This window comes from Rhododendron vialii, chromosome 1a, assembly GCF_030253575.1.
Source record: "Rhododendron vialii isolate Sample 1 chromosome 1a, ASM3025357v1".
NCBI lineage: Eukaryota > Viridiplantae > Streptophyta > Magnoliopsida > Ericales > Ericaceae > Rhododendron > Rhododendron vialii.
In genome coordinates, this window is record NC_080557.1 from 18,824,132 (window position 1) to 18,836,628 (window position 12,497).

A 12,497-nucleotide genomic window follows, 5' to 3' on the forward strand; every position below is an offset into this window, starting at 1 on the left:
CTGGCCGGGTTGACCTTGCGTCCCGCAAGGTTGGAAGGCCTGGTTCTTGCGGCTGGGCCGCCCGAAGGTCGCGGCCGCAGGGTCGAGGCTGGAGTTTGTTTTTTTGTTCGTTTGTCTTCGGTTTTGTGCATGGGTTCGCATGGGCTATATCTAAGGCCTAAAAATACATAGTTATACATAGAAGAGTGGTTGAAATGGATTATAATACCTTGGTTTGGATCGAATTGATTCAAAGACCGAACTTTGGATTTTGGAGAAGATGACCACGGTTTTGGCGATCGGGGGACCATGGGTTCGAATTGAATGAAGTTTGGTGATGCTTTGGGGTGTAATAGGTGATTGGAAACATTGAATTCGATTTTGGTTGGGTTTAGAATACAAACCCACTTTTCTCTCTCTTTCTTTCTCTCTCTAGAACTCCACAGCTTGGAGCTTGGTTTCCTTCGGTTTATCACTTCTTTTCAGACCGATGGAGTGTGGAGAGTATCGTGGTGTGCTCGTGGGTCGAAGTGATGGGGTATTTATAGGTGAATTTTGAAAGGAAAGGATAAGATGGAATTAATGAAGTTGAGTTCATGGAACTTAAAAGGGACGAATTGGAACTGTTTTTGGGGATCAAGAGGAAGTAGGAAAAAGATATGAACGAATTGAATTCGGATTAAGCTTGGTGGGGAAGAAATTTTTCGGTTTGACCCATGGGGGATGAATTTGGTTTTTCTTGGAGAAAAAGTAAAAGGAAGGAGTAATGGCTAGAGAGAGATGGAGCTATGGGAGGGAGAGAAAGATTGTAGGAGAGTGAGGTGAGGGAGACGAAGGTGGTGTGTGCATGTACGTGGGAGAAGAAAAGGGAAAAAGATGCATGCATGCATTCATAATTGGAGAAAGAAGGGAAAAAAAAATTATATATATATATATATATATATATATATATATGTGTGTGTGTGTGTGTGTGTGTATAAATATTAAAAAAATACTATTATTATTAATAATTCTATTTTAAAAAAATTACGAAACAAGAGATTTTTTAATTCTCCCCCTCTTTCCATTTCTTTCCACAACTTCCAAAAATATAATGAGGGTTTAAGCCTAATGAAGTCCAAAACTTCTTCCTCCTCTCGTTCCTTATTGTTAAAAATTAAATTGCAGGAGATTTAATAAACAGTATCTTTCGGAAGTTCAGGTTAGATAATTGCACTCTAAACTATTTGGAAAAATTGTAATTAATTCCAAAAATATTGGGCGGAGACAAATCTAGCGGTTATATATAATTTCTCTCTAAAGCTAGTTACGGTAAACGTACTGTCTACCGTATAAGTGTTACGTAAATTTCTTTTTGTTTATGGTTACGTAGCTGTAGGTTTATTTTACATATTGTTTGGTGTAGTTACAAATAGGTGTATGGCATAGGTGAGTGAAGTTATATATATATATATATATATATATATATATATATATATATATATATATATATATATATATATATACTCCTAAATTTTATAGTTCATGGATTATCCATTTCTAATCATCCAATTCGTTATGTATTTTTTCATTTATTACGACTTTTTATGGTAATTGTTACGCAATATACTTGTCCATTCATGAATAAGTGTGTACCAGCCAAATATTACATGAATTATTATCAGTCAGAGTATTTTAAGTAGCAAGAAATTTTGCTCAAACTACTTGTAATCAGTGGTGGAGGTGTGTAGGGGTCCGAGAGGCCTCGACCACCCCCGATTTTAGAATTTTACTACTATTATACATAGTATAACTACTATCTATAATTAATATACAAATCTCTGAATAATTTTTATTTGATCTGGTCAAAATTTAAGAATTCTATATTGTTGAGATCCTATTTCGTTAAAGTTTTTATTTTTTTTATTTTTTATTTTACAAGACAGATCATTCTCTCATAATATATTATTTTTAATTTAAAAAATAATTATTTATTTAAAAAATACTCCATTTATTTCCCTAGTCGAACGGGTACATTTTTGAATAAAAAACTTTCCTTAAGTCGGTCCTTCCATGTAAAATTCTTGCTCCACCAACTAGTTGTAAGGGTGGGTTTCTCCCTCCTTCCCATACTCTTTCTCTGTGGAATGTGTCCATTAACATCTTATCCCTTTCAATCAAACCCAGAAACAGCATGAGCTTCTCCTTCGCATCTTCTCCTTACTCTTGTTCGAAAGTCTCAAATGCCTCTCATCTTCTTGATCCCCAAGAGTTCTCAATCGTCAATAGGCTCAATTCCTGCAAAGCCACACGAGAACTAAAACAAATCCACTCCTACATCATCAAAACAAGCCCAACTCTTCAACCCCAACTCCTCTGTCCAAAATTGCTCTCTTTATGCGCCAAATTTCCTGACATAGACCTCAGCTATCTTTATTCCGTTTTCACCCAAATTTCCAATCCAGGTAACTGTGGCTCTTATCTCAATCAATTGAAGCAACCAAACAAATTCTCTCAACTTATCTTCAGTATGTGCTTCTCCTATTAATTCACGAACATATTAATTTCCAGGTGTTAGTTTGTACAATGCTATTATCCGGTGCTTTTCGGGTTGCAAGAACAAGAACGGCTCTTTGCTTGCGTTATCTTTTTATAGCGAATTGCTGGCCAAGGGTTTGATTCCTGACAAGTACACGTACCCTTTTCTTCTCAAGGCTTGCGCCGAATCCCGTGCGTTGAGGGAAGGTCAGGAGGTTCATGCCCGTGTAGTTAAGAATGGGTTTGCGTTGGATTTGTATGTGGTCAACACATTGATTAGATTATACGCTGTTTGTGGGGCTATTGAGTCAGCGCAAAAGATGTTCGATGAAGGTCCTCATAGGGATTTGGTTTCGTGGACTACATTGATTCAGGGTTATGTTAAGATGGGGTTTTGGAAGGAAGGCATACTGTTGTTTTTTGATATGTGTGATGCAAATTTTCAGGTTGATGAACTGACAGCGGTGATTGTCCTTTCTGCGTGTGCTAAGTTGGGAGATTTGACTTTGGGTAGGAGGATACACCTGTATATGTGCGACCAGAAGGTGAATTTTGATGTCTTTGTTGGGAATGCATTAATCGATATGTACTTAAAATGTGGTGATGCTGATTTTGCTTGTAAAATTTTTAATGAGATGCCAGTGAAGAATGTGGTTTCTTGGAACTCCATGGTATCAGGATTGGTGCAGAAAGGGGAATTCAAAGAGGTCTTAAATATGTTTAGGAAGATGCAGAGACGAGGTGTCAAGCCGGATGATTTCACTATGGTTGGCGTGCTCAATTCTTGTGCTAATCTGGGCATGCTTGAGCTGGGGAAATGGGCTCATGCCTACGTGGATAGAAACCGCATCAAAGCAGATGGGTTTATAGGGAATGCATTGGTGGATATGTACGCAAAGTGTGGAAGCATAGATGAAGCCTCGAAAGTATTTAATGGCATGAAATGCAGAGATGTCTATACATACACGACCATAATTGTTGGGCTAGCAATGCACGGACAAGGAGAGAGAGCATTGGATCTTTTCTCTCAGATTCCTAAGATGGGCATAAAACCGAATGGCGTGACATATTTAGGTGTCCTTATGGCGTGCAGTCATGCAGGACTTGTGGACGAAGGGCATAAGCATTTTTCAGAGATGTCAAGAGTCTATGATCTTGAACCCCAAATGCAGCACTATGGTTGCATGGTTGACCTATTGGGTCGTGCGGGGTTGGTAAATGAAGCACAAGAGTTTATTAGTAATATGCCAATTGAACCTGATGCTTTTGTTTGGGGAGCGTTACTGGGAGCTTGTAGGATCCATGGGAATGTTGAGCATGGCGAGATTGTTATGGAAAAACTTGAGAAATTAGAGCCCGAAAGAGATGGGACCTACGTACTCATGTCTAACATATATTTCTCTGCAAATAAGAGGAGAAATGCGTTGAAGTTGAGAAAGGCAATGAAAGAAAGGGAAATAAGAAAGATTCCTGGGTGTAGTTCTATTGAACTGGCTGGGGTGGTTCATGAGTTCCGAAGGGGTGACAAGTCACACCGGAAAACTAAGGATATATATAGTATATTGGACGAATTGACTAGTCATTTACAGAATAGTGGCCAGTGGGTACATACTGATGAATTATATTGAAGGAACTGATTGGAGGAGCAAAAACTGATAGCTTAACAAAGAGATAAGGGCATGATGTATTTCTGGTGGGTATTCAGGAGTTGATCTCTCCTTCCTTCCAAGTTCCATCTGATATCAGAGTCAGCATTAAGGACTAAGCAGAAGAATCATGGCTACTTAGAGATGAGCAAGAGTTCTTGTAAAGTTTGACTAAGAAGATTTGAATAAGTGTATATCTTTATGTGCACTTCTTGTAGTTCATTAACAACTTGCACATTTACCGTTCTCAAATATATCAAAGTGTTAAAATACCCAATTTGTTCCAGACATTGATCGACATGTAACTTCCATGCAGGAGCGGCGTCAAACTCCCATATGATGATGTTTTGAGCTCGTGTTGCTATGTACTGTACTGTTCTTTTTGCTGGACATCCCCTTTTCCAGAAGCAAATTATAACTAGAAGTTTATGGAACAATGCGACAGCTACATGTAAAACAACTACTTGCTATGGAAGCAGCCATTCCAGTGACAGGTAAGCATGAAAACATTAGATCATAAAAATTCCATGCCTTCGCATCATTTCTAAAAACTACACATCATGTATCAAAGAAACAAGAAATTGCTTTTATAATTCATCGCTGATGGCATATTTCTCACGCGATTGAATTTTGAAATTTGAACATAGCCTGTGTAGGCTTGGTGCTTTGGTTATTGTCCATTTTTAACTTTCTTCCAGTTATGGTAGGTAATAAAGTAATCTAGTGATGACACACATGCCTTGATGAAGGACTACTAGAAGCTTAATAAAAAAGACGCAAGACACCAAAATGCCCTCAGTTATAGGAAACTTAGATTGGACATCATATTACTTGCGCAGCTATTAGAATATCAGAATATTAGAAGTTTAGAACAGAATCCCACTTCCTTTTATGGAAGACATTGTCACCCGGTTAACAAGACCATTTTGATCGTACTTATAAATATTGATTTCTTCTTTTCTTAGTGCCTTCCATATATAGGTTTCCACTTAGAGATACACTGTAGAATGAAGAAGAAAAAAGAGACGAGGGAAGTACACAACTACCATGCCTCTTAGAGTAAGTCGAGGTCTTTTTTTTTTTTTTTGATTGCCAACAAAAGCTGTATTTTGTCGGTGTTAAAGCAAAATTGCAAGACAGAAAAGAAAGCATGATTAGGCACTGTAACAGAGATGCCAATAGCTTATTCCGAAAAAAAATATTAGAAGATAGAAAAGAAAGCATGAATAGACATCTATAAGGGAGATGCCAACAGCTTACTCACAATGCGATGCACAAATGCAAACCTATAGAACTGGTTACCGAAAGACCAACAAGTGAGAAAAAACTACAGTCAAACATTGATACCTTTTACCATTCGAAATCTTCCTGCGATGTACAAACACCAAAACACACAGAGATACTTCCAACCAAAATGCATTCAAATTCTCTAGAACACTTCCACTCTAACAGCCTGGGTCTTTCATTTTCTTCCTTCATTTGCTACTTTAGTTGTTTTTTTTTTTTTTCCCGGGATTGTCACTCTCTTCTATACAGATTGAAAATGACACCATTTCTTTCTTCTCTACAAGAGGCTGATCAGTTTGATGCCGACAAAACTTATTTTTATCCAAGGAGCGTATTTATGCAAAAACTCCTAAGACTTTGGAAATAGGATTTTAAACACCCAAACATGTAAAAATCTATTGAGAACAAGTATTTCACCACCCAAAGAAGAGAGTAGATTAATGATTATCAAGATAATTTTTTTTTTTTTGATAAGCAATTATCAAGATATCACTTTGGTGTTAGCAAACAACTGCTATGATGATAAGGAATGAAGAGACATTTTCACTTGGCACGACTTGTAGTTAAAACCACAAAATAAAAACCTGAAAATCAGAGTAGTTGCTACTTGATCTATTCTTTGTCCTTCTGCCATATTTGACACTAACCTGACATATCAGTCATTTAAAGAGGGGAAAAGGTATCCACTTCATAAAACCCTTCTTCTCTTGTAATGTACAACTACTGGTTGGTTGGAATTGCTGGGCACTGTTTGTCCACAACCGCTATTATTTTGTTTGCTATAGCACTAGCATAGACACAAGAACCTTCACATATCTGCAATATGATCAACACCAAAACAGATCGTTAAAACTCTTTTCGAAAATACGAAATAGAAAAACCACAGGAATGTGAAATGTGGTCCAACAATATTGGGGAGTGAGAAACGATAGGTGATATACGAGTGAGTCAGTGACTAGGGTACCATCAAGATTTATTTAGAATCTCAAAATATTAGTTGTGACTACGTGACTTCAAAGTGCTAATGCTGCATAAAATTCCATACAAGTCATTACAAAAGACAATAAAAAATGTTGAACGATAAGATACAATTGTATGAAAACAGTTTGTATAAATTAAGAGAAGCACATTTTTAAGCAGTATTTGCGACTTATTTTAAGAGCTGCTGAGATATGTACAACTTTCTTAAAACATTCGTCTTTCTGTTCTCGAAACAAGTTTTCTGTCTCATGATTTATTGTTTGGTATGGTTATCAAAGCCCATCAAATATGAAATGCATAAGTAGGACAGAAAAATGCAATTCTATGTCTGGTCAAAATTCTGATCGGACAAACATGTAGGAAGGGATGGTATTTAAAGTGAGAATGATTTTCAATGCGAAAATAGTTTAAAAAAAAAAGATTATCCACCTTAGTATTGAAGAGGAGACAGTAGTTATCACCGACAAGGCCACCACCAACATGTTGAATGTCCATCTGAAGCTCATCAAGGGCTTTTGAAACAGGCAACAAGCAGTTGATTTTCTTTTGCGGATGGGCGAATTTAATGGTTACTTCATCATCAACAATCCGGACATTGATCTCAAAGTCTTTGAACTTTCTCTGAAGCCATGAGCTCCTCAATCCATTGTAGGAGGACTGGTCTTGATGATAGGGACCATCACTTTCTGTCTTGTGCCTTTTGATCCTCTCTATGCTGCATCTCTTCCTCTTCACCAGCATTTTTAGCCCATTGACAGTTCTGAGAAGCTCTTTGATGTACCCAATGGCATCTCCCACCACTGATGCTCTATCAGCCTTTGGTGTACTCCAAACAGAAATTGTTGAAAATGAAAAACAAAAGATAGCCAACTTCACATTTTAGTATGTATATGTGCATCACCAAGTTCTGGAATTCCTTAAATGGGAAGTGACGTGTAACCATGGAGAGGGAGAAAAGGAACTAAGAGCATCGCTGGTTGATGTTACAATGGCGACGCCAAAGCCAAAATTTGGCCTTGTACGTTGCCAAAGTACTAGCATAATTAATCAAGAATGTGACAATCCAGCTCCAATGGTGCAAATATCATTTTTTTTTCTACAATGAAGGCAAAACTGTTTAGATAGGCTTTTAGATCCCATTATGAGAGAGTGATTAAGGTGATGAGTTATGCCAAAAGCTAGTAACTAACTATGTTTGGTGCCAAATTTGTCCTGAAGGTTTGCAAGGCCATAATTTGGCGACATTGAACTTCAGTACAGAATTTGAGTTTGTTTTTTGTTCTATTCTGAGAAGTTCTTGCCAAAATCCAAATTCTAACTTTAACACTTGTTTTGGCTCACCGTTTGTAAGATACTCAAAAGCATGTGCATTAGTAGCAGTTAGTGTTAAATATGAGCAATGCTACATACCCAAAAAAAAGCTTTTTTTATTTATTTTTAGCAGCCGTTCCCCCAAAAAAAAAAATTACAAATAACCTTGTATAGAAAAATCAATATTTACTCATATTCATTTTAGAGATGGCACTCACAACACTAATTTGATTCTCGACCACCCATTGCTTTGTCTTTGTCATTTCTATTGCAATTTTCTTCATTACTTTCTTTACCGATTGAAGAAACAGAGAGAGAGAGAGAGAGAGAGAGAGAGAGAGAGAGAGAGAGAGAGAGAGAGAGAGGAGGAGGAGGAGGAGGAGGAGGAGGAGGAGGATCACCCTTGCTTGGGTGAGGGTAACTTTACCCACATTCGGTGATGCATGTTACGGATTTCAATTCGATAACCAAAATTGCTTATTTTATATGAATTGATTCATTAGGAGATAATGCAAGAATTAATCTCAATCGAATATAGGTAAGTATTTGATCGAAAAATCTTTTTGTTGAGTTTAGAAATACATAGAGCAAAATTGGGTTATTTCATCCATATTGAATTTTTGAGAGGTCCATAAAATAAGCGGTCTAAACTTCTAACTTATCAGATAACTGCCTTCTCCTTTGCTTCTCAGTATTCAAATTGAATTGGGTTATCCTCATTGAATGTGGATAAAGTTACGCTCAGCTAATGCGAGGATGAACAAAATTGCTCTCAACTTTGTAATGAGATGGGAATACCTTGGTGGGGTTGGGAACCAAATTTCTCAAAACTTCATACTGATCAGATAACTGCCCTCTCCTTTGCTTCTCAGTATTCAACTGTCGATTGCTGCCCTTCCCATTACTCTTCCTACCCCTGCAACTCCAATCCCCACCATTGAACTCAAAAACTCCATTGTCAAATCCATACCCACCACCACTTCCTTCTCTCTCATCCACCACTCCTCCAAACAAAGAACCAGTATTCATATTGTAGCCCCCATTGGGTATTGGAGACTCAAACATTAATCCCCTAAACAGAGGAGGTTGTGGTGGTGGAAGGTTCAAATGAAATAGAGGGTCGAAATTAGCAGAATTTGAATCCAACGCACTGTGAATATTCGACGAAACGTCCCCCAGAAATCCTAACGTGGGTAGAAAGCTCAGGGAGTTTTGGGTTTGGTCCATATAAGAAAACGACAAATTGGGTAAGTGAAGAAGGTTAGATTCAGTGACCATGTCTTGCATCAAAGGGGTGTTTCTCTCAAAACCCATATGGTGCAGAAGCTCTTCTATTTACATGCCAGCGGATGCTTCTTGTTGGGGATTTTGATGGAAAGACAGTTCTTCCATAGAGGAGAAGGTAGGGGTGAAATTGGGGACTGTTTGGGAAAACCCATTTTCTGGTAGTCGCATAACATTCTCTTGATACATGTTTGGAATGACAGAAATTTGGTGTTTCTTTGTGTCCTTTATACTCTTCTTGGTCTTTGTCTCCAGAAAAGGAACAGAAAAATGGCGAAAGGCCAGTGAGTACTTAAAACTACGTACACATCATAAAATGGAAGCCCCTCAATTCATATGATGTACATAATTTGTGCCACTCGTCTCAATTGAAAGAATAGTCCAATATATGTGGAAGATATGTATTTATACACATGTTTAGAGGGAGAGAGAGATTATTTTTTTTCCGGTTTTGCCAGAGCTGGGAGGTTAGTTAGTTAGTTAGAGAGAGAGAGAGACCCCTCCATTCTGTTTTGCCAGAGCTGTGAAGTTTGTCAGAAGATTCCAAGGAATTGGGCCCACTCACAATCGAAGAAAACAGACCAGCAGCATGATTTGTAATGACCCCTCTGAGCGAATTTTCCTATGATGCTCCAATTCTTATGATACTTCAATATGGTATTAGGACAAGAATTCCTCCGTAAATCTCAACCATTAGATCGGAAATTAGTAAACATCAACTATTTGATTAAAACCACACATAAAAAATGAGTTGAAATTGCTAAAAACGAGATGGTTTTGCAATTTTTCCTTCAAAAAAAGAAAAGTCTATGGGTACATACATCGCGTACATATACGTTTTGGATCCATATTGGGTTCCAAAAAAATGATCCGAGCCACTCACTTTATTCAAAATGATTTGGCTAGGGTTCCTGTGAAAAAAATTCTCAATCCAATATCGGCAAAAATGTTTACAAAAAATCTAACTTTGCTTCATAATCCATGCCTAATTTGTGAAGAAAAGTTGGATGTTTCGTACATACCTTTACCGATTTTGGATAGCGTTAATTTTTGATAGGGGCCGTAAACAACCCATTTGATACAAAATGAGCAACTCGGATTAATGTTTTGGGACCCGAGATGGGTCAAAAATGCGTATGTACGTGATGTATGTACCTATGTACATGTACCTCTAGCAAAGCTCTTCAAAAAATTATACTTTTACTTATCATGAAAAAAGACTATACAATGGAGTATGTTTTATGATCATACTTATCATAACGTATGGCAATACTTATTACAAACTATGAAAGGTGTGCACAGGTCCCTCTTGCATCCCCTAGGATTGTTTTCATGTGACACAAAGTGAAATTAATTGTGGTCTCATTTGACGATCCAATTTGTTCATATTGTAGGTTTTGATTTGGTCTATTATCCATCCAAAAAATCAATTTTATAGGACGTCAAATTCCACCTAACCGAAGCATAATTTTCCTGGGAGATTCATGGTCATTGTCTTGCACCTTATTTCTTCTATGGCCAATACGTTTGGATCAAGCTCTTATCAATGTCCAATCTATTTAATTTTTTATTTTGCATAATGATAAACACATCTTGATTTACAAAATAAACTGACCAAATTGTCAAGGTACCATAATTCATGGAAAAATACTTGTTTTTTTTTTTAATCATAATGGAAAATAAACTACATATATACAAATTAACACACATACTCCCTCCATCCATTTTTAAATGTCCCGTTTCGTAACTCCAACTTATTAAGAAAACATCATCATTACACATTTCACATCAACTTTTACCTCTACTTTCTCTATTTACCCTCTATGAAGACATCATCATTACACTTTTACTCACTAACTTTTCAAAATCGAATCTACTTTTACGGGCAAAATGGAAAATATACCAACTTTCACCTACTAACTTTACAAAATGGATACTTATTAAGGGACAACTTAAAATGAAATACTGAACTTTAAAAAGGGGACTACACAAATAACACACTTAAAAAGGGGAATTGTGTGGGTCTTTCTCGAGTGCAATTTTGTTCACCCTCCTTATAAGAGGGTGAACATTACCCTCCATCTTGTTGGTTAAAATGGTGTAGGTTTCACCCATGCAATACACTTTTTGGTAAATATGACGTCATTTTGTGGTGGAATTCACACCATTTCAACCAACAGAAAGGAGAGTAATGTTCACCCTCTTAAGTGGAGGGTGAACAAAACTCATCTCGTATTTCTCCCTTGGTGAGTGACTCTCCAGCTTTGTGAGTATCCCTAATTGTGTGTGACTCTTACATCATATTGCACTCTTATGCTCCTTCATCCTTCTCAATTATATCCTTTTATCATTATTTGCAATACCACCACAAAAAAGTTTTGACCTGCATTAACTGTGTTTAGAGTAGGTTCCACCAACTAAAATAAGTACTTACTTATTTTTTGAATTAAAAGTGATGTATTGTGAGAGAATAATATGTCTCGTAAAATAAAGTCTTAGCGAAGCGGAGCCTTAGACTAATGCGAATAGATCTCATTCATGAAAAAAGTACTAAAAATTAGTTTGATAATTGTACCACTTTAGAACGTAACCGTTCAGCCATCCTATTAGGATGAATTTCTTAAAGTCAATGAAAAGGGGAAAAAAAACCCCATAGAGAAATATCTGTTTTGTAGGAGATGGTTGGGAGTTCATGTAGAAAATGAGTTCATGGAAAGATGATGTTCTTATTATATTTAGTGCCCCAAGCCCTCAAGTTGCTTGGTGCATTTGTTTAATGGGTCTAACATGTCGTTCAACAATTAATATTTAGTACTCCATTCATCCCACATTGTTGTGTCCGTTTCTTTTTTAGCACGTCAAAAAAATTGTCTATATCTCACAATCTATAATATTTTTTATGATTTCGAAAACTTTGTTTAATAAAATTAATTAAAATCTATCAAACAAGATCCATATTGAATATAATAAAACACTATAGATTGTGAGATATAGACAATATTTTGAGACGTCCAGAAAAGAAACCAAACACAACAAAGTGGGACGGAGGTATATAGGATATGAACTTCTCAAGGTTTCTCTTTAGAATTAGACACGTGTATTTTGTAAAGTTTCTCAAGAAAACAATCATGCCAAAAATCAAGTTGGTTGATTATGCTTAATATGATGTGAGACCACATTCATCTAAAGAAAAGTTCGACAAATTTGAAAAACCCTATTTCGACTTTCGACTAGGTATATAAAGATTTGCTATGTATGAACTATTAATCTAAAACCCACCAATCAATCACACAAACGAAAGCAAACAAACAAATGATGCAACGTTATACGTGGATAACCCCCAAAAGAGTAAAAAGCCACGAGAATGAATCAAACAGGCACTATAAAATATTGTACAATTATAAGTAAACTTATCCTACGATTCTGAATCCTCACAAATCGCCTTAAGATTTATTTGCCGAATCTACATTCACCACACCTAGTGCTTGACCG

At 36.7% G+C, this 12,497-nt stretch overlaps 2 protein-coding genes across 3 annotated transcripts; one reads left to right on the forward strand and one right to left on the reverse strand.

Moving 5' to 3' along the window:
• Window positions 1-2,053: 2,053 nt before the first annotated feature.
• LOC131297964 (pentatricopeptide repeat-containing protein At1g08070, chloroplastic-like) lies at window positions 2,054-7,797 on the forward strand. Of its 2 annotated transcripts, XR_009190434.1 has the most exons (4): window positions 2,054-2,423; window positions 2,530-4,333; window positions 4,459-4,636; window positions 6,935-7,797. XR_009190434.1 is itself a non-coding variant. In XM_058323200.1 (2 exons), exons 1-2 carry the CDS (start codon window positions 2,153-2,155, stop codon window positions 4,122-4,124), a joined length of 1,866 nt encoding a protein of 621 aa, XP_058179183.1. In that variant the 5' UTR covers window positions 2,054-2,152; the 3' UTR covers window positions 4,125-5,290. The 2 variants fall into 2 exon arrangements, 1 of the variants encoding a protein (XP_058179183.1); XM_058323200.1 differs by lacking the exon at window positions 6,935-7,797 and having other exon boundaries at window positions 2,530-5,290.
• Window positions 5,499-9,381, reverse strand: LOC131297972 (transcription factor bHLH10-like). Its single transcript, XM_058323214.1, has 2 exons — window positions 8,520-9,381; window positions 5,499-7,226 (listed from the first exon to the last, which is right to left on the reverse strand). The coding sequence occupies exons 1-2, from the start codon at window positions 9,033-9,035 to the stop codon at window positions 6,693-6,695; spliced, it is 1,050 nt and encodes a 349-aa protein (XP_058179197.1). The 5' UTR covers window positions 9,036-9,381; the 3' UTR covers window positions 5,499-6,692.
• Between the last annotated feature and the right edge of the window lie 3,116 nt (window positions 9,382-12,497).

Bases quoted from the DNA above. Each gene is read 5' to 3' on its own strand.
- LOC131297972 (XM_058323214.1), bottom strand. From the start codon at position 9,035: ATGGGTTTTGAGAGAAACACCCCTTTGATGCAAGACATGGTCACTGAA. The intron at 7,227-8,519 runs GTATTCCCATCT...AGTACACCAAAG, and splicing joins TGGTTCCCAACCCCACCAAG to GCTGATAGAGCATCAGTGGT.
- LOC131297964 (XM_058323200.1), top strand. From the start codon at position 2,153: ATGAGCTTCTCCTTCGCATCTTCTCCTTACTCTTGTTCGAAAGTCTCA. The intron at 2,424-2,529 runs GTAACTGTGGCT...ATTAATTTCCAG, and splicing joins CACCCAAATTTCCAATCCAG to GTGTTAGTTTGTACAATGCT.